This window comes from Sinocyclocheilus anshuiensis, unplaced genomic scaffold (genome assembly GCF_001515605.1).
Source record: "Sinocyclocheilus anshuiensis isolate Anshui unplaced genomic scaffold, SAMN03320099.WGS_v1.1 scaffold694, whole genome shotgun sequence".
NCBI lineage: Eukaryota > Metazoa > Chordata > Actinopteri > Cypriniformes > Cyprinidae > Sinocyclocheilus > Sinocyclocheilus anshuiensis.
In genome coordinates this window covers 2,571,481-2,592,241 of record NW_015542477.1, presented here as the reverse complement: position 1 = coordinate 2,592,241, position 20,761 = coordinate 2,571,481, and the positions used below count along the sequence as shown (strand labels likewise).

Genomic DNA, 20,761 nt, shown 5'->3' with positions numbered 1-20,761 from the left:
TAACATTCGACTATTTCTACCACAACACCATGGTTACAGTTAGCGTTACTGCTTCTGGTTTTCTAACGTACATCAGCGCTGTTTATAACAGAGAATTCTGTGCAGAATTTGAATGCATCTCACTAGATCTCGCAGCAACCTTTATTCATTCTGCGGCGAATTCAAACGCTTCTCACTGGATCTCGCAGAGCTGTGCTGTAACAGTGTTGCGAAATCAACTTTGGTTCCCGAGTAAAGCTATTCTGAGCTCGGAAAAGTTTGCTTGTGTTGCGGTCCGAGCTGATAAACGGTCCATGCTGCGCAGCTCAAACAAGTAGCAGGATTTTGTTACGCTTTTGTTTCGTTTGCCGTTTGATGTCTCTCATATACAACAGAAATGGCAGCGCGAGTTGAAAAATGCGGTGGTCGCGACAGAGCGTCCGCTCACAAAATTTAGTCGCACCGGCAGAAAAAATGGTCGCAAAATGCGACCTTTTGGTCGCAGTCTGGAGCCCTGATAACACTAAACTACATATTAAATTCAACACCACAGACCTGTATGATATATCTACATACCTATCTACATATTTGCAGAACCATAAATAAATAAATATTTTGAACACTGAACTAAATATTAAATTCAACACCACAGACTTGTATGATATATGCATATGTAGAGGTTAAACTGGGCAAGAATGAAGTAAATAAATACAATCATACATAAATAACACTGAACTAAATATTACATTTAACACCACAGAACCATATGATGCAGTTAAACAGGGCCAGAATGTGAGGGAAATAAATACATTTTCTTAAAATTGAATTAAATATTAGATTCAACACCATAGACTTATATGATACAGTATGTGTATATGTTTTTGCATAAGCAGAGGTTAAAGTGGACAAGAACGAAGTAAACAAATAAATAAAACTCAAAATTACATTTCTCTTCCTCTGACAGTGACACATTAAAGACTGACTGATGCAAGTATGTGTCCTGACTGGTACAATCAGACAACGCCTGTCAAGCTTTTCTAATGCCACATCATCTCACCTGATACAGGCGCACTCAACACCTCTTGAGGGAATTCTGCTAAGGTAACACTGAATTATATATCATATAACTCAACTGTGCATGGAACAAATATTTTCTATCTTAGTCTACTTCCCTTTTTTCTTCTTTGGTAGGATGAAGTCACATTTGGGTACATTATGCATAATTTACTTTGTCGTAAATGTGCGTGTGTGTGTTTTCAGTGTTCTGTCTGACTCACACATACACAACATCAAATATTACAACCACAACTCCATGCTTGTTGAGACTGTTGGCTCCCTTTACAGGAACGTTCCAGACAGACAGGATTCTGGCAGTGTTTGCCCTAATCCTGATGGGCATGTGCCAGATTGGACATGCAGCTACAGTTAACCATGTTTGTGTACGTACTTGTAGTATAGTTTGAGGACCAAAATGCCCCCAAAAGTGTGCTAAATCTGAGAAAACCTTCCTGTGGAGACATTTGGGACTGTCCTCATTTGGAAAAACAAATTAGAAATAAATGAAAAACATCTGCTAACACTTGACAATAATATTTAATTTGTTCACATGATTTAATGCATTAAGTATTATGAGCTAACAATAAGCACCACATTTAATGCATTAATTATTATGAGCTAGCAATAAACAAACATTTTTGTGCAGTATTATGAACTAAAAATGAGCTATTATTATTATTATTATTATGAACTAACAATGAGAACCATGTTTAATTCATTATGTATTACGAACTAACAATAAGCAACATTTTTTACAGCATTTATTAATCTAGGTTACTACGTAAATATAGTATTGTTAATTATTAATTCATGTTTGTTCATAATACATTAATATTCGTTTATACAACTTGAAATGTTGATCACACATCTAAAATATATAAATTAAAAATGTGTAGATAAAACCTAGAAATTAACATGATCATGACTATATAATCATAGTAAAAAATTAATATTGTTAGGGATATTATACTGTAAGTTTGTGATATGCAACTATCGATGTCAATCAATGTATTTTTTTATCTTTTACAGTTAGAGTTAGTCTGTATTAGTCAAAATTTTACTTAATATAAAATCAATAGAAGTCATATTTTGGAAGAGTGTCAGTTCTAGGTCAGATCTAGTTATACTGTAGGGACTAGTGTTGTCAAAAGACCCGGTATTTCGGTACCAAGTCGGTTTTTCAGTGGCAGCAGAACTATAACTAAACTTTTGGGTGAAACTTGTTTACTTTTTTCTTACTTTTATTACTTGTGGGAAAACTCGAAACACTTTTAAATAAGTATAAAGAATGGCATAGGTTTTGTACATTTAATTTTTGTTTAATGTTATTAATAAAAATTTTGTTCAATTAGCATATTTTTGTGTTTTGCTTTGGTACCGAAATTGGTACCGAGAACCGTGGATTTTCACTGGTATCAGTACCGAATACTGAAATTTTGGTACCGTGACAACACTAGTAGGGACTAAATGATTTCACAAGTACAAGAATAATCCTATATATAATAAAAACGAATTTTATTTTAATAAAATAAACCCAAAATTGTTTTATATAAATATATATATATATATATATCTTTTTTTTTTTATATAATAAATTGTGCTCATCAATGAACAGTCCCCGTGAGTAAAATATTAATGTCTTTGTAAAAATGTAAAAATGAAAATGCAGAAAGGTTTGGGGGGGGGAAAATAACAGGAGATAAATGTGAAGTCCATGATAACAGTAACATGATGATGATAACAAATGTGTTTGTGTGTGACGTTGCATGACTTCCCTCTCAATACCTAGGCCATGCAAATCCCCACCTCGGTTCCAAGGGTACTCTAAAGCGCCTGGAGGCTGCGGCACAGACACATTCATTAACATACATCACAAACTTCAGAGCACAAATCTGAGTGCTCAGAGTCTCCTATCACTCGATACACAGCGGACCTCCATTAGAGCAGCCCCACGCTCCTCTGCTGCCTCTGTATGTTCAGTAGATCACAGTTATTACCTCATTAAGCGCCTTACAAACAGTCCTCTTCAAAACTCCTCAGGGTAGGGTAATCATACCACTTTATGTGAGGTGTCAGTGGGAGAACTGGGGCAATCCTGCACAATAGTGTAACAATACAACCATTTCACTGTACCGCTGTCACACTGCAGGAGTTATTTCCCATAAAACTACAGGGAACCACATTTTTTGGATATTCTGCTATAGAATGGATTATGTAGCCAGCGGGGTTGCCGTGAACGCATAAGTGAGCATGTTAAAGCTCCCTGAAGCCACTAGTGGAAATTCCAGCACCAGAATGAATTTCAGAAAAAATTAAAATAAAAACTGCTTTCAAACAGGTTTCCCAAGCATTTCCCCCATCTATCACGTTCACACAAACTAATAGCCAGTTTCAAAGTGTTTTAAAGCGTTTTAACGTGCATAGCAGAGTAAACTCTCTCAAAGAACTTCATTAATCTCATTTAAAACTCCTCTGCTACAGCCATCAAAAGTTTGCAACAAAACCACAGCCTTCAACAATACATTTCAAACAGCCTGCTGTGAGCAATCTTCCTGTCATACACAGTCTGAAGTAGAGACCTGCACTCCCGCGGGAGTACCGCGGGACCCACGGGACCCAACGCAACAGTGTGCGGCGCGGGACAACTCTTGATGGGCGAGAGCGGGTGGGAAGAGACTCGTGTGTGTGCGGGATGCGGGAGAATAAAATGATTCGCGGAACTCCCGCAAAATAGAAATGATCTAAACATAAAGTGTCTAAAACATAAATTGTTATTTATCTGTTCCACTAAAGCAAAAAGAACAACTAATATTAACATTAAAATTATTAACGCGCAAGCTAGACATAGCCTAGTTTCCATTTATAATGTAGCCAATCACAGATTTTGACTTGATTTCTGGAACGCAATGGCCAATCAGAGGTGATCAAGTTAGAATCTACTCACCGCAGTGCTGAAATTGCGTGCTCACGAATCCTCTCATTTTAGACACTCTAAATTCATTGTGCATATATTTAGTATATTTAGTGTTATAACAGAGCTTTATGAGATCGCGATTAACTGAGATGTCAGCTTTTAGTGATAATAAAGGAAGCGCGCTGCTCGCATTCTGCCATGCCAAACCATGCACGCAGCAGCCCATGCTTGCTTTCCATAAAAAATAACAGTGGTTGTGAATGTTGATGCTTAGTCTAAATAACAAATATTTTATCGGTAGTAGTTTGTTATGTTTATGCTGGTATGTTGTGTAGCTTAGGAGATGTTACAGAACCATTTCATGTAAATTTCTTCAATGTACTTAAAACAATCTATATAGATTACTTTTATGCGGGCTTTTGCGGGCGGGAGCGGGACAAAACATGAATGTCGCGGGCGGAAGCGGGACCAGATAAGATACATTTTTGCAGGAGCGGGCGGGCGTGGGACAGAATCTTGCGGGAACGGGCGGGAGCGGGACTGAAAAATCCGTCCTGCACAGGTCTCTAGTCTGAAGGTCCCTGTTTTGTGTGATGACTATGATAGTTCTGTGCAATAAAGGTAATAGCTATTTAGACTATTTATTTGATGAATATCTGTCAGTTAGACTAATAAAGAGACACTGACAACATCTAAAATGTAAATCCCTCACATATGAACAACTTTAGAGGTTTAGATATGTTAAAAAGTCTGTTCATACAACTAATGAGATCAACTCACAGTTTGATTACTTTTTGAAGTTTTATAAAGACACGGCTGGTCATTAACTTTTAAACGCATCATTATGCAAACACAGGAGAGTTCTCGGCATGAAAGACCCACGCTTGTGCTACTTCATTTCTCTCCAATACGTTAGGAAATTAAATGATACAAAATGTGGATGATGTTAACTGTGACAAGATGATTGACAGGGCTGTTTAAAGCCGAAAGAATGCACGTAACTAAGCAATAGAGCAGTCCATTAAAGATGAAGTTATGACAAAGCAGCATGTCTCAAAGCTTGCCTATTTGCCTCTGCTACACACTCAAAAGTATGTCCTTTTTCTTCACAAAAAGAGCACATACATTTAGGGTATGATATTAAGTAGGTGAATTGGGATGCAGCGACAGCCCTCTTCTGGAAAGGGGGTGGGGAGCAGCAGCTCGTTTGCATTTAAAGAGAGAAAAAGGGGCATTTACAGCATTAAATAATAAATGTTCTGTGGTCCATTTTGACCTGAGGGCTCAAATAGGTCCCCTTCAAACAGAAAACAGTTATTCTAAATTGCAACAATATTTCACGATATAATTTTTACTGTATTGGTGATCAAATAAATGCAGCCTTCTTTAAAAAAAAAGAAATAAAACGTAAAAAAAAAAATTTCAATACCGACCCTAAACTTTTCAATGGAAGTGTATTTTAGAGATGTTTATCAGGTAATAGAAAAAAACACATGCTTAACATTAAAGGGGTCATATGATGCGATTTCAAATTTTCCTTTCCCCACTGGATGCAACGAATGCCTCGTTTATAATGGGTTTTCATGTTTTTGAATCATCGCTCCGGCCTGACAGGGCATCATCACAGTATGGTAGGGGTGTAACGTTTCCGTCACACGCTTGAGGTATTCGTCACACGCTTGAGGTATATATAATTTTTTTAACCTTAAACCACATAAACACATTTCATTACACCAAATACACAAAATAATGTTCTTTTTAGCAACATCATATGACCCCTTTAACAGCAGTTTAAATCACTATGATGTTTAACCTAGTCTTCATACCTGGCCTTATGTCACTGCAGCGCTCTGAAAATATCTGCTGTCCCAGCCCCACTGCACATCTTTAGCTCTGGTACATCTTCAAATGCAATGAGAGGATTAGGGTGGGCGCTCAGAGACGCAGAAAGGCTTTTCTACAACTCTGAACTCAGCAGTACTGCAAAGCTACTCACCCTGATCTAGAGAGCAGCGACACATTCACAAGACATTAACCCTAGGACTAATTCAATTTATGTTACTCTGCAGGGTGCAACATACAAGGCTGATGGCAAAACATTTTGAGAGGGAAAAACAGTGTTCCATTTTGTCCATATTCTGCTGATTTAGAGATGACCCACACTAAATCCATTATTATTATTATTATTTTTTTTTAATGACCTTCTAGAAAGAGAGCCTTCTGCTCCAAACCAAAGTAAATAAGAGTGGAACATAAGGATGAGCTAGTATTATCTGAAAGCTGAAACTATGCCATAAACACAAACAATGAAAGTCAATCCAGTTTTTGTTTAATTTCTGATTTAGAAGATTCACATCTCTAGATTTTATTTTTAATTTCCAATAGTGCTGTCAAATGATTAATCGCATCCAAAATAAGAGTTTTTGTTTACATAATATACGTATGTGTAATATACGTATGTGTAATGTGTATATTTATTATATAAATACACACACACACATGCATATATTTCAGAAAAATATGTTGTTTATATATTAAATATATTTATTTATAATATAAATTATATTAATATAAATATAGACCTGTAAATAGTTTAAAAATATATATACTGTATGTATGTGTATTTATATATACATAATAAATATACACAGAACACATATATATATTATGCAAACAAAAACTTTTATTTTGTATGAGATTAATCATGATTAACCGTTTGACAGCACTAATTTACAACTGTTCAATGTCAGCAACAACTTCAGTAAAGGCCAATTCACAGTAAGAATGATAACTTTAAACATAACTGTAGCAGTAACTATATTAGTGTCCACACAAACAGATGATAACATTCTGTTTAAAAGTATGTGCTGAACTTTTGATATCTACAGCATCTATCTTTAAAGTTGGGTGGATTCTGATTGGCTGTCAATATTTTTATCGCTTATCAACTGAAAAAAAAAAAAGTTCTGAAAGTGACTACAAGTATACTGTTCCTCTGTGGAGGAACTGCTCTATTTTCATAATAATATAAAGATTATTAAAACTTTATCATTATAGTTACCATCCTTGGTGTGAACGGGACTTTAAGCCATAAAGTGTTAAAACTCCTCAAAGCATGTAGGCAATGTCCATTGCAAACTTTACACCTCCGCCTGAATGAATGAACAGAAGAATTGCAGACATATTCAACTTTACCTAAAGCTACTGTGACGAGCGTCCCGCAGCTTCATCAGCGTCGCCCTGGAAACAAGCAAGGCACACCTGGCCGTCCTCATCACAGGCTGATCGGTCACAGCTGCAGCTCATCAGGCGGCGGCCACATAAGCCACGCAAGCCCTGCCATCTAGGAGATTCCTCCATGAGACTGAGCACTAACTCGCCCTCTCATTTTTCCCACAGACAGCAGCGTGTGACCGACCAGCCCCACAGGAGCACTGCACGGACCCTCTGCACTGGGAAGACGGAAGAGAGCACTCACGGCACCGGAGCACCTACCTGGACCTTTCTCCCTATCACCCACCACCCCAATAAATCCACCCTCCGGGGTATTGATTGAGATTTCTTGTCGTGTGATTCTTCACCCCCGTTACACTACAGAGAGACGAGATCGAGTGGCCTTGTGGGCCAGAAAAAATTAATCAATGAGTGTTTCCTATGCAGATGAACCCTAGATCCCACACTGTCCAGCGGAGGAGAGGAGGGCAAGCAGAGAGCAGGGTTGCCCTGCTGGGGTGGAGGCAGAGATTGTCATTACATCACCTTTGTCCAAGCCACTAAAAACAGCTGCGATGGGGGACTGAAACACACACATAAACACCCAGCATCACACAGCGTGTGTGTGGGATGATATTCTCTTAGCCAAAACCTACTGAGTGCATCCCGCAAATTATTACGTAACATTAACTACCCAAAAGAGAGTGGAGGAAGTCAAAAAAAGAGAGCGAGAGAGACGGATGCAGATATATTGTTGCGTGCATTTGAAGTAGAGGGAGGGGGGTGGAGGGCATTGGATGTGCATGTACACTTCACTTACTTAAAATAGAAGGAACTCACACGAAATATTTACAGCCAGAGTGCAAAAAAAAAACAAAAAAACCTGACAACGGCATTGTTGGACTTCCTGTGATGAAGCACAGCATAATGACTCTCAGCGCGTACAATATAATTGGCTCTTGTGAGGGAGGATATTCCCTCAACAAGATCTTGTTCTCTGCGACTGTCTTTCTCCTGATGATACAATGACAAGTTTATGACTTTCTGAATCTGTATTTTTATGCAGACATCTAAATCTGAATATCTGTACTGATTGCAATGGCACTCGTGTGGGTGATACAAGCTTCAATTTGGCTTGCAACATCCTGCCTTCCCCATAACTTCAATAAAACTTTTATATTTTATGGAAAAAAATAAATGAGTAATACATACAAAAAATAAATGTGCTTCAAAGGTGTAGAAGTGTTTTTAATTATCTTGAAATCATCTGTATGGACAAAACAAATATAAACAAACAATAGGGGTTTCATACAAATTGGGCCAACTTTAAGTCTTGGCATCAGTCAGCAGCTACAGGCAAAAGAGAAAAACTGCTTTCTACAGGCCAAAGATGTATCTGTTTTTTCCATCTAATGTTCTCACTCGTATTTCACCTTTTCTACCAGACGGAGGGGTTCACCCTATGAGTCCTGAGTTGTGCTTCCCAGGGTGCTACAGATGAGCCAGATCTCTGTCAACAGCATCATTACAGTGCTAAATTGCTACAAACCAGGATGGTACTCTTTTAACCGCAAAGCTCAGTGCTTCCTAAACGAGTCTGGTTGTTTTCTTGAGCAGTTGGCCTCTTATAGTCTCTATGTATCTTGTGCAACTGGGGTCAGCAGTAAAAATGGCTTAGTTTAATAGAAATAACAGAAATAACTATTTTCAACATTATGGCAGACATGGGAAGCAGGAAGGAGTCAGTAAAGACTAAAGAGAAAGGCCCTGAGAGAAAAAAAAAAACAGAAAAACAATCAGTGTTTAAGTAAATAGTGTAAAGAGTAAATAGTGTTTAAAGAAGTATTCATTAAAAAAATGTGTGTATAACTCTAACTGGGTTTAGCCTACTTATTGGGACTGAGAGAGAGAACCCAAATTATGTGTGGGACCCTGTGAATGACAGCCCTGGTATGATGCACTTAGTTGCTATCACTACATTATGTATTGGGCTACACTGGCAACTTGCTCTCTAGATCTCTGTGTATCTTAAAACTTAAGTAAATTTCTATTTCTAAGAAAAACTTCACCTAGCCACTCAGAGCACAGAAAATACTTCTCTTTCATAAGACATGAACGGTGATTCACAAAGTCCAACTGAAGAAAAAAAGCTTAAAATAATTCCTGTGGGTGATTAAGGAATTGAAAGCAAAAATCTGAGTAAGCAACTCAGCTGGGACTGGATATTACATCATCAAAACTGATTGCATTTATTTAATCAAAAATACAGTAAAAACAATAATATTATTATATATATTAAATATATATTACAATTGAAAACAGCTGTTTTCTATTTAAATATTATTTAAAATGTAATTTATTAATATTACTCCAGTCTTCAGTGTCTCATGATTCTTCAGAGATCATTTTAATATTTGGTGTTCAAGAAACATTTCTTATTATTGTTAATGTTACAAACATTAAGCAAATGCTTAATATTTTTGTGGAACCTGTTATAAAAAATGTTTAGGTGTCTTTGATGAACAAAGTTCAAAAGAACGAACATATTTCACAGTATTTATTTATTTTAAATAATGTCTTTACCATCTTTTCTGATTGATTGATTTATTGTTGAATAGTAGTATTATTTTCTTTAAAATATATAGGTATAAAGGTATTACAATCACTGCACCACCTGTTTCCAGGGGTATGGAAAAACTATTGAAGATGCCTTATATTAATTAGCCAATTTTATAGGGTTTATAAAGTTTATACAAAATACACCTGACCATTTAACAATCAGCATTAAGGTGCTTGCCATTCAGCTGTAGTAGGACCACATTTGGAATTCACCGCACTGAGCCAAGCTGCCCGCATTACCATCACAATGGCACTTCTAGCATTGATTCAACAAAGCACGAAAATACAAACATTAATATTTCAGTTCACAGGATGGTTTGTGAATCACAGGATCTGATTGTGAATGAGAGCGATAGCTGTCTACACATTAGGAACAAGCCCTCCCTCGCTGACAAGTCTACAGAGAACATTAAACTGAAGAGAGATGCAAAGATCAAATCACTCATATTGTATATTTAGAAGCATGAAAACAGAGCAGCTCTGCTCCAGTGAAATAAACCCCATTAGCCCAAGTACTGCTGGCAGTCTGGCACTCTCAATCCTTTAATGCCACTCAAAGGGCTTCCTGTCCGGATACCTGCACCAACGAAGGCGGGAAAATCCGATAAAGCCTTGGATCGTTTGTTGATGGACTGACCATCAATAATGTATTCCACCAGCACTGTGTCTGGCTCCAGGAGCTAAAAGCCCCGTTGCCTACGGAGAGGCTCGTTATCTGTGGATGCAAGTTTCCGACAAGTTTACGCCTTGATGGCTCTACAGAGCCGGCGACGTGGGATTCAGCCTGATACAATACAACACTCTAATGCAACACGTAAACCAATGAACACACCGACATTAAAAAGTCAATTTTAAAAGAAACATCAAGGAAATACGAAACAAATAACACCGCCGACACATACTCACAGCTGGAAGGACAAAAAAAGCTTCTTCCCTTTCAAACTCATCCACTTCCAGCTCTCCTTACCTTAGTTGTGACAATACACAGACAATCCATCCTGAGCCAAACAGCTCAAGCTAGTTTCCCCTTCATCAGCACCACATTAACAAATTGAAAGAGGTGACAGAGGAGAGAGAGACTGAAAGGGAGAGGAACGAAGGCACGGCTGGAGCTAACGCTGACAGAGGCGAGAGTCCTCTCTCTGTGCAGGCATGGTCTTGCCGTAGTCCTACAGCCCGGCGCTTGTAAGCACTATCCGCTGCTCAGCCGCATGGCTGGGGCTCAGACTGCTGCCTCTGAGATCACAGAGCATCCCTCCTCCTCTGGAGCTCGCCGCACACGCGCACACCCATGTGCGAGAGAACAGACGCGCTCACCCCTCACAGATGAGAGAGCTCTGAGAATCTGCACAACCATTGGGAAAATAGCTATTGTAGTCACTGTTTGTGCTGTGAGAGTTTTGATTTTTCCTCCTTTGATTGTTTGAGGCACAGCTAAGCTGATTCCAAGCCAGTTGTGCAGATAAATGAAGTGTAAGAATGGGCAGTTTGGAGGGTTTAAGAGAGGGGTGTGAGTGAGCAGTTCACGCTGACCTTGACAACATCAATCAGGGTTTATTTTGGGGCGTCTTGGAAAACCACCGAACCGTTGGTAAGCTCAAATAACCTGCCTTTTAAGTGCACAGGGCTAGCGAACAAGCACAAAACAAAGAGACAGCAGTCACAGAGAGGAAACTGCAGCAATGCTTCAGCAGAGATTGGCACATCAGGCCTGATGCATCACACATCTGTTCTTTATATCAAGACCTTTCCAAGTACTTTAAATGAATAAACAGACAAGAGGGGAGAGCTGCTTACTGCAGTCATAAAATAACAACCATGAAGTGTTTATGTCCTGTTAAAAAATAAATAAAACAGTCTTGAGAACAAAAGAAGAATCTTGGAAGAATCGTTATACAGCATATAAAATCTAATCATGATTTTTATATGTATAAAGTATAATATAAATACAAATTTAATATAAATAAAATATATAAAATTATACTTGTGTGAACTGCTGTTGCATGTGTAAAACAAATCTCTATGTTCAAGGGGGAAAAAAGAGCATACAGCATATTTGTTCAAATACAAAAAAAAAAAGTTTTTCTACAAAGCATCTTCAAGCACTTAAAATTCCACCTGGCTTTCCAGCTGATGACCACTGGATTGTCTGGCACGGAGCGGTAGTTCTTAAAGTAACAGCTGTATTACTACCCAGACCTGCTATCTTTCTTATCTTGCTCATCTTCTGGTCAGTCTTACCTGCTGCCTGTACACTGCCCGCTCCTCCAATTCCAGCTCCTCGCAAAACAGCACCCTGATCATGGCTTTCATTCTGCATCTAGTATCTCAATAGCCTCTGCACATATTATGTCTATGTCTCGCTTCTCATACACACACACACACTAAGCCCTTCAGCAGATGGGCCTCAAAGCTGCTTTGAGTGATCACATTATAGACCGAGTGCTTTAACTTCCTCTCCACAACACTTTCCCACAGACACGGGGGAATAATTAAGAAACGAGGTCGTCAAGACATTGAGACAGTGGCTCTTAAGCTCAAATGTGAACTTGGCAAGGGAATCTTTGTTTTAGTGCCGAGTTCTGTTTTGTGTTCTCCTTACATGAACTCTCAGCAAACTATTAGCACACTGTCCACTATGCTAACAATGCTAACCCTGTTTCCAGAAGAGAGGCCCCTCACAAAGTTTACAAAAATTACTAAAGGACTAGAATAGGGTTCTAAAAAACAGAAACAATTTTGTCAGTCTATTACAGACAAGAAAAGCTAAAACTTAATTGAAAAATTTAAAATTAAAAACAAGCCTGTAGCTGCTGTGTGGGCTCTTATTTTCATATGCAAATTACTTTTGTGTCTAATGTTTGCAGCAAATGCACCCCATAGCAAAAATAATTCTCTTAATCAGTATTTTTGTTGTGTTTTTCATTATAAATACACTACCATTAAGAAGTTGTTGTTTTTTTTAAGAAAATAATACTTTTATTCAACAAGGACATTTATTTGATTAAAATAAACCGTAAAGGCATGCATGATGTTACAAAGAATTCTATTTGAAATAAATGCTGCTTTTTTTAAACTTACTGCTAAAAGAATCCTGAAAAAATGTATCACAGATTGCACAAAAATATAAAGCAAAAATAAATAAATTAATTAATTATTAATTAAATATTGATAATAATAGGTTGAGCAGCAAATCAGCTTATTACAATGATTTCTGGAGGATCATGTGACACTGAAGACTGGAGTAATGGCTGAAAATTCAGCTTTGCCATCACAGGAATAAATTACATTTTTAAATACATTAAAACAGAAAACAGTTATTTCAAATTGTATTAATTTTTCACAATTTTTGTTTTTACTATATTTTCAATCATATACATGCAGCCTTGGTAAGCATAAGAGACTTATTAAAAACATTTTTAAAAAGCCCAACGGTTTTTGTTATTACAACATTATTATTATTGTTGTTGTTTTTATTTGTTTTAGGCACAATCCTTATTACATTTTGATAGATGTATGTGTACAAGACGACAAAACTACGTCAATGGGGCAAGAAAAATTCAAAAGATATGTTATACAAATTTTGTTTTACAAGTAAATTGATTTTTCTTAAAGAGATGTTTAAATATTTTTACTGACAACAACACTGATTAAGGAAATTATTTTGGTGGTGCACATATTAGTCTAAATACAACTCAACTGATTCTGAAAAGTTAAAGTTATGTTACATTCTATAAAGTGCTTTCTTTGTAACTACTAAGAGTTTAATCAGACCTTCTTTACCCTCATATCACTCATGCCCGGGTCAGCAGGACAGACCCCGCAATCCATGCTACATGTTTTTTTTTTTTTTTTTATGAGAACAACGATACACACAAAGAAAACCTCTTGGGTAAGATAGATTAAAACTTTTTATTTTGGCCTGAGGCTTTGTGTCCACAACTCCCTCGCTATTTCAGCGTAAGCTCATTTTCTATGGATGACTCTGATTTAGCAGGATACAACATTGCAATCCGACTCAACAACAAAGCTATGTGTATTGTGTGTGTGTGACTGTATGAGCACCTAAGGCACAGAGCAGTTGTAAACGTTTACAGACGACACACCTGCGGGCAGTGCTGCTCTCTCATGTGTGCAAACGTGACATCTGGTAGAGCCGAAGGGACTCTGTGTGTGAGAATCTATGAACCAAGTGACCTCAAGACACTCAGGTGTCCCACTTGAGAAACAAAAGAGGGAGTCGCCGCAGATTCATTCAGAAAAAGCGAAAGCTCTCGTTTCGACCTCCACCCTGCTGTCTGGACTTCCACAGATCTAGTCTTTCTGTATTATTCCAGCTATATTTGGGTTTGTCTTTGTGCCTGCCTATAATTGGCTCTGCCCTCTTTTCAAAAACATAAAAGCCACAGATGTCTAAAACTCAGAGTCCTTGGTTTGGTCTTGAGTATATGTGGGTCACTCATAACACAGATTGGCTAACTGAAGACTCATATTGTTAAGGCACGATTTAATTCATACTGACACAAGGTCAGCACATTTACACAATATGTTGCCCTCTGTGATATGGGCTAAAATAGGTTTCCTTTTGAAATGATTCTAGCTCAGAAACGGGTTTTTAGAATAGAAGCATGGGCTCTTGCATGTATGAGTATTTCTCACTGCTGGGAAAACGCTGAGAGCATCCAAGCTGGTTGAGTTAGACAGTGGTGGCAATTACTGGAGATCAACACGCCTCCAAGATGGGAGCTGTACTAGCAAAAAAAAGGCAGAAAAACAGGCTCCACACATACAAATACACAGCTCAAACTTCAATCCTAGCCACCCATTAACAGTGCATACAGACAAAGGATGCCAGACTCATTTTAAATCCCTCTGTTCCAAAGGTCTCCAAAACCCATTTTATTTTAAATGCTGAATGCTGAGAATGCATTAAAAATGTCAGATCTTCAAACTTTTGGACTCTAACTTTTCTGAGAAGGTAGATGTTTTAATGAGGTGAAAGCTTATCTTAATTTCGAGGGGTTTTTTTTTTCTCTCCCATATTTAGATTTCCGATGGAGCATGGAGTTCCCTTGCCAGATAGAGGTAATTAAGAAAGCTTTTTCCAAGAGAGGACGAGTCTCTCATGAACGCCGCTGTCACCGATCAGCTCCGCTGCACAGATAACTTCCATATTGCAGTTAAATACTACGAGCTCTCTTTCAATCATTTCTCAAAAAAAAAACAAAAAAAACACAACTCTGAATTTACCAAATGAACTCTGAGTGAGCCAGAAAGAGGACTTGTGTGTTAAGGGAATGAGAATAAAGACAACATGAAATGGATTTGCAGTGCATTAAGTTTTGAAATACGGCATATTTCCAAGTGTGACTTAATATTTAACAGGAAATAACATAGGGTAGGACTTTTATTTAACATTATTTGATTGGCTCATCGATAGAATATATTATTGGTTAATATTTAGTGAGATATTGAGGAAGAAAATCACATGAAGAACAATGACATTTATTTAAAAACGTAAATAGGATTCATTTTGATTTGTGCTGCCTTTAAATGTGTGCCTTTAAAATCCTCTAACAAACACACTTCTTGCTATTGTTAACTAAAACTAAAAATAAAATGTTTTTATTAACCAAACTAAACCTGAAATAAAATAAATATTAGATTAAACATCAACATAACTTTTTTGCCATTTCTAAGTCAGCTTAAGTTGAACTAAAATTACTACAATAGAAATAGAAATGAAATGGAACAAAGCTAAACAAAAATATACAAATATATAAAAATGGCAAATGCAAAAACTAAAATTAATGTAAAAACGGACAACAACAAAAGCTCATTCAAAATATTAATAAATAATATAACAGTATGTAAATAATACTGTTTTCAATTATTATTTCTTGCACTCTAGACCCAGCAGTACAAACAGTAATAGTATATAAACTCACAAACACTCAAGCAATGTGACAAACACTCAATGTCCCTGCATTTTGATTTTGATAATGGATTGCTATGTTATGAAAAACTCATCTTAAAACCTCTCACTGTTTAATCGATATAGTACTTATCAACAGTCTGAGGCGTCTCTCCAAATGGATATAAATCATCCGAAGGAGGGAAGGGAAAACCCTCTCTGCCTGCATTACTCATGCGAAGCTGGTGTAAATACTGCCATATGACAATCTGCATCTGTCAGAATATTGACCAGAATGTGGAAAGACTGTGTTTCTCACCTCTGTATTGGTGCTTCCTGCAGCAGGCTCTTCTACTGTCAGCTCCATGTGACTCTCTTCTCTCAGCTGAGGACAAAAACACACTCTTTCAGATGAAAACACTCTCTCTAGTGTCTGGTACATTCCAGTGTCTTAAACAGGAAGAATAATAATGATATTCTTGATATTGATTTAAACAATATGACAATGAAATGAGCTGTTGATATTTAAGAGCATGGCTGATATTCAGGCTAAAAGTATGATTTTGAGAGCAATATTGCTTGTATACATTATAAATTAATGCATAATTAAAAACATTTTATCTGAAGTCACAGAATTAAGTTGAAATTCTGCTTGGAAATTCTGTCCACAAATAATATATACTGTATAAGGCTGACTGAAGAGAAAGAAGGCCAGACGCATCAGTCTGAAATTCACAAACACAACACTTATATAACATATATATTATATAATCTACTACTAGTGCAATAACAGCCAACCGTAGCAGCACAAACACACTCTCTCTCTCGCTCTCTCGCTCTCTCTCTCTCTCACACAAATATTTTGTTAAGCATTGTGGACTTGTGTACAAGGCTGCATTTATTTGAATACATAATTTAGATAAAGTAAAACAGTAATATTGTGAAAAAAAATACTACAGTTTGAAATAACTATTTCTATTTTAATATATTTTAAAATGTAATTTAATGATGGCACAGCCATCATTACAGCAGTCATTCCTCCAGTCTTCAATGTCACAAGATCCTTCAGAAATCGTTTTAATATGCTGATTTGATGCTCAAGAAACAATTCATTATTATTATTAATGTTGTAAATGGTTGTTCTGCTTAATATTGTTCTTGAAACTGTGATACGTTTTTTCAGAATTCTTTTAACTAATTGAAAATTCAAAAGAACAGTATTTATTTTAAATAGACATCTCTTGTAACATTATTGATCTCTTTTGTTCTATTGTTGATCTTTCGTAACAATGCATTTTGATCAATTTAATACATCCTTACTAAATTTAAGTATTCATTTATTTTAAAAGAAATGATAATGATAACTGACAAACAATGGCATTAACATAAGAAGTGCATAGGTTTTTGTGAATTTTATTATGCAATAACTAACTTGTTTTGCATGTCAAAGTTTAAATGCTCAGTGAGGACATATGCATATTTAAAGATGCTGATGTCATCATGATGTCCTTCTGTCTTATGAGACCATGAGACATTGGGATCAAGACACACAGCTCACACAGATACAGCTTCCCCCTAGTGGCTGGACGCAAAAAAAAAAAAAACCCTGAATATACATTGCCGACTGTATGTGCAATGGTACACTAAAGCAAATAGTTACCAACTTGACAAAATACTACACAAATAAAAACACCAAGCAATATAGGAATATATAAATCATATTTCAGACATGGAAACCTTATATGCTTAACTGAAACGGAGGTTAAGTTTTGTATTTAATTATGCAGTTATTTAAAATGCAACAATCTTATCTTAATCTTTGTGCTTTGCATTTGTAAATGCAATACGCTGAGCAACAAGAATCTCGTCTGAGGCCCTTTTCAGTCCAGTACAATCTCACTTTCTCAGAAAATTGGATTCATTAATCACATGAAGTCTCTAGTACACTTGTACCATTTTATCAGTAGGTGTTTGACTGACATGTTTTATGCTTTTGTGAGTGCTGATGTGTCAGCAGTCCTGAGCAATGCTGCGGAATTCACCAGCGTCTGAGAAGACAAAGAGAGCTGCCTGCATACAGCTCTGTGGAGCCATTTGTATTCTTCAGATATCTACAACTTCGTTCACTGCCTTTAATTATACTGTCACAGGCCTTTCCACTCAACGTCATCACGGCACATGATGACAAGGCCTCCAACACATACAGTGTGCTTTTCCAGCATTTTAAGAGAAAATTAAAAAGAAAATCAAACGAGATAAGAATGAGATTACTTTAATGTCTATAAGAGCAGCATCAAGATTAAATGGCAACGCAAGATTAAATCTGGTAATATGCTAAAATCGGCAATCAAAAAGAGCTTCCCATATGAACTCATACAATTCACATTAAATACTTCCGAGATTAAATTGTAAACCTCTATCACTGTACTTCATGTCATTTTTATGTACACTGATGTCTACTTTATATCTCCAAAAACAGCAGGGTAAAACAACGAGCAGTCACTGAAGTTACGAGAGACTGCAGAGATTTGTCAACTGACTCTATGCTGAGAAATAAAACCTCCCCCAAGGGGACTGTCCTCTCTTCAACTGGCCTACACAACAAGCTATAGACTTCAGAAAGATCCAAAATAAACCATCAAATTACATTTAGCTCTGCCAGAACACAGACTATTTTGACATGAGGGACACATGCATACATATACACACACACACACACACACACACACACACATATATATATTACACTAAAAAAATACTAGGTTATTTTTTTAAACCCAAATCCTGGGTTCAGCCTGTTAGGTCATTTTATTGGGTTGTTTTTAATATTTGTACCCAGGTGCTGGGTAGTTTTTCTGCACTCTAAAAAATGCTGGGTTATTATTTTTAACCCAAATGCTGGGTAAATCTTGTTGGGTCATTTTACTGGGTTATTTTTTATATTTATTGCCCAGAAGCTGGGTAGTTTTTCCTGCACTCTAAAAAATGCTGGGTTATTATTTTTGACCCAAATGCTGGGTTCATCTTGTTGGGTCATTTTACTGGGTTATTTTTAAAGGGTTAGTTCACCCAAAAATGAAAATTCTGTCATTAATTACTCACCCTCATGTCGTTCTAAATCCGTAAGACCTCTGTTCATCTTTGGAACCACTGATCTATATATAATGACTGGATCGCTCATTGTGTTCTAAACTGCTGACAGACAGTGAAGCCACCGGAAGTATTCGAGCCGCCATCTTACTATTCCCTACCGGCAGAGAGCACCATTGAGTCACAGCTAAACCACTGACCTAAAATCCCCCGATTTGAAGCGAATCAGTCACACGGGATTAGTTTTTATGTTAGGTGTATGTAATTAATTTTTACATCAGATGCTGTCGGCAATGTTTATGGTCTTTTTGGGCAGGATAAGCGATATATTTAAATCGTTAAGGTGGGTGTGTCTGCTGTGCACTGCCGACACAGGTAACGTTAACGTTAACTGATCCAACACAAATATAGCCAATTTCTTTATGTACGTAATTATTCAGGAATTAATGTATTAGTATCAGAAATTGACTTGGATATACAATGATAGCCTCTATTACTTTATAGCTCTGAAATGTTGTACTGAAATGAAAAGCTTAACTTACTATGCATCATCTTGGAAATAAAGCTTCGTGTCTTTAAGTCCGTACTGACGTAACGTTAGTCAATTATTTCTCTGAATAAATTGTGTATATGTTTAATGTCCTGATTGAGCAGCATCTATTTCAGACTCTCCAAAATCGCGCAAATATGTTTACTAACCTTGTTTTGGATAAGAATAAAACGTCAGGTCCGACAATATCGTGTCTTTTTTTATTTAAATCTAGCTTTAGCTGTCCGTCTGATGTTTATCATGTTCATCTGATGTTCTGTAATGAACATAACTTTTTAATAAGCAGGGGAAATCTCCGACATAAAAACAAAAAAACTGTTTACGCCTAGGGTGTTTGAATTTTAAGAATGTACAGGGATACTTCAGATTTAAAAACGCTGACTTGTTAGGTGATGTTTTCTCATTGAATTCGCACTTTTTCCTATTAACTCAATGGAATGTATGGGAATAGTGTGGATTACCAATATGGCGGCACGGCAGCTCTACTTTCATGACGTCATGAGCAATCCAGTTCTCTATTATAGATCAGTGTTCGGAACACAAATTAAGATATTTTTGATGAATTCTGAGAGCTCTCTGACCCTCCCATAGACAGCAATGCAATTACCAAGATCAAGGTCCAGAAACGTAGCAAGGAGATCTGTAAAATAATCCATGTGACATCAGGAGTTCAACCGTAATTTTACGAAGCTACGAGAATAATTTTTAATAATAATAATAATAAAAAAACAACCTTCTTGCATAATGCAGGACTTTTAAATATAAACAAGCCCAAAATACACTAGTAGTCTTATTATGAAAAGTCTATGTTTCACTATTGCTGGCTACTCATTCAAAAAGATGAACACTATAACACCATAAAGTAAACATTATCATAATTTATCAACATTATATCATAAGCAATTGATTGGTATCAATACACAGCATCCATTTATTGCGAACTGTTCTGAAACCGTGAGCCTGTAGAACAGGAGTCACCAGGCTCAGTGTAGCTCCAACCCTAATCAAACACACCTGAACCAGCTAATCAAGGTCTTAATAGGTATACTTGAAAATTCCAGGCAGGTGTGTTGAGCCAAGTTGGAGCTAAACTCTGCAGGACACCGGCCCTCCAGGATCAAGTTTGGTGACCCCTTCTGTAGAATTTACTGTGCAGGGTTTTGACTTTGAACATGCAGCAGAAATCATAGCCTTTTGAAGTTTAGCAATCACTTTAGGCAGGATCACAATTTTCCATCCTTTAAATTAAGCCCTCTTAAAATAATAATTAAAATGTTTGTTATACTTTTTCTTTTGTCTCACCTCTGGCGGTGTGGAGGCTGGCTGCGGACCCTCTGTTGGTGAGGTTGAGTTGGTGGCAGTGTGTTCCCACTGCTCAGCCATGTGATTCACCTCCACCAGCTTATGCTCACAGCTCTTCTGAGAG

General features: G+C 37.0%; 1 protein-coding gene across 11 annotated transcripts in view; it reads right to left on the bottom strand.

Moving 5' to 3' along the window:
* Nucleotides 1–20,755, bottom strand: part of LOC107693969 (disks large homolog 2-like) — a 210,592-nt gene extending 189,837 nt beyond the window's left edge. For 9 of the 11 annotated variants that reach the window (XM_016493582.1, XM_016493567.1, XM_016493574.1 and 6 more), the window contains exons 1-2: nt 20,638–20,755; nt 16,015–16,080 (exon numbers count right to left, since the gene is read on the bottom strand). In XM_016493582.1, the coding sequence (XP_016349068.1) occupies nt 16,015–16,080; nt 20,638–20,718 (147 nt within the window). In that variant the 5' untranslated portion in view covers nt 20,719–20,755. Of the gene's footprint in view, nt 1–10,748; nt 11,095–12,022; nt 12,101–16,014; nt 16,081–20,637 lie in introns of those variants that run through there. The other 2 variants (XM_016493575.1, XM_016493571.1) reach the window with 2 other exon arrangements.
* Nucleotides 20,756–20,761: the final 6 nt, after the last annotated feature.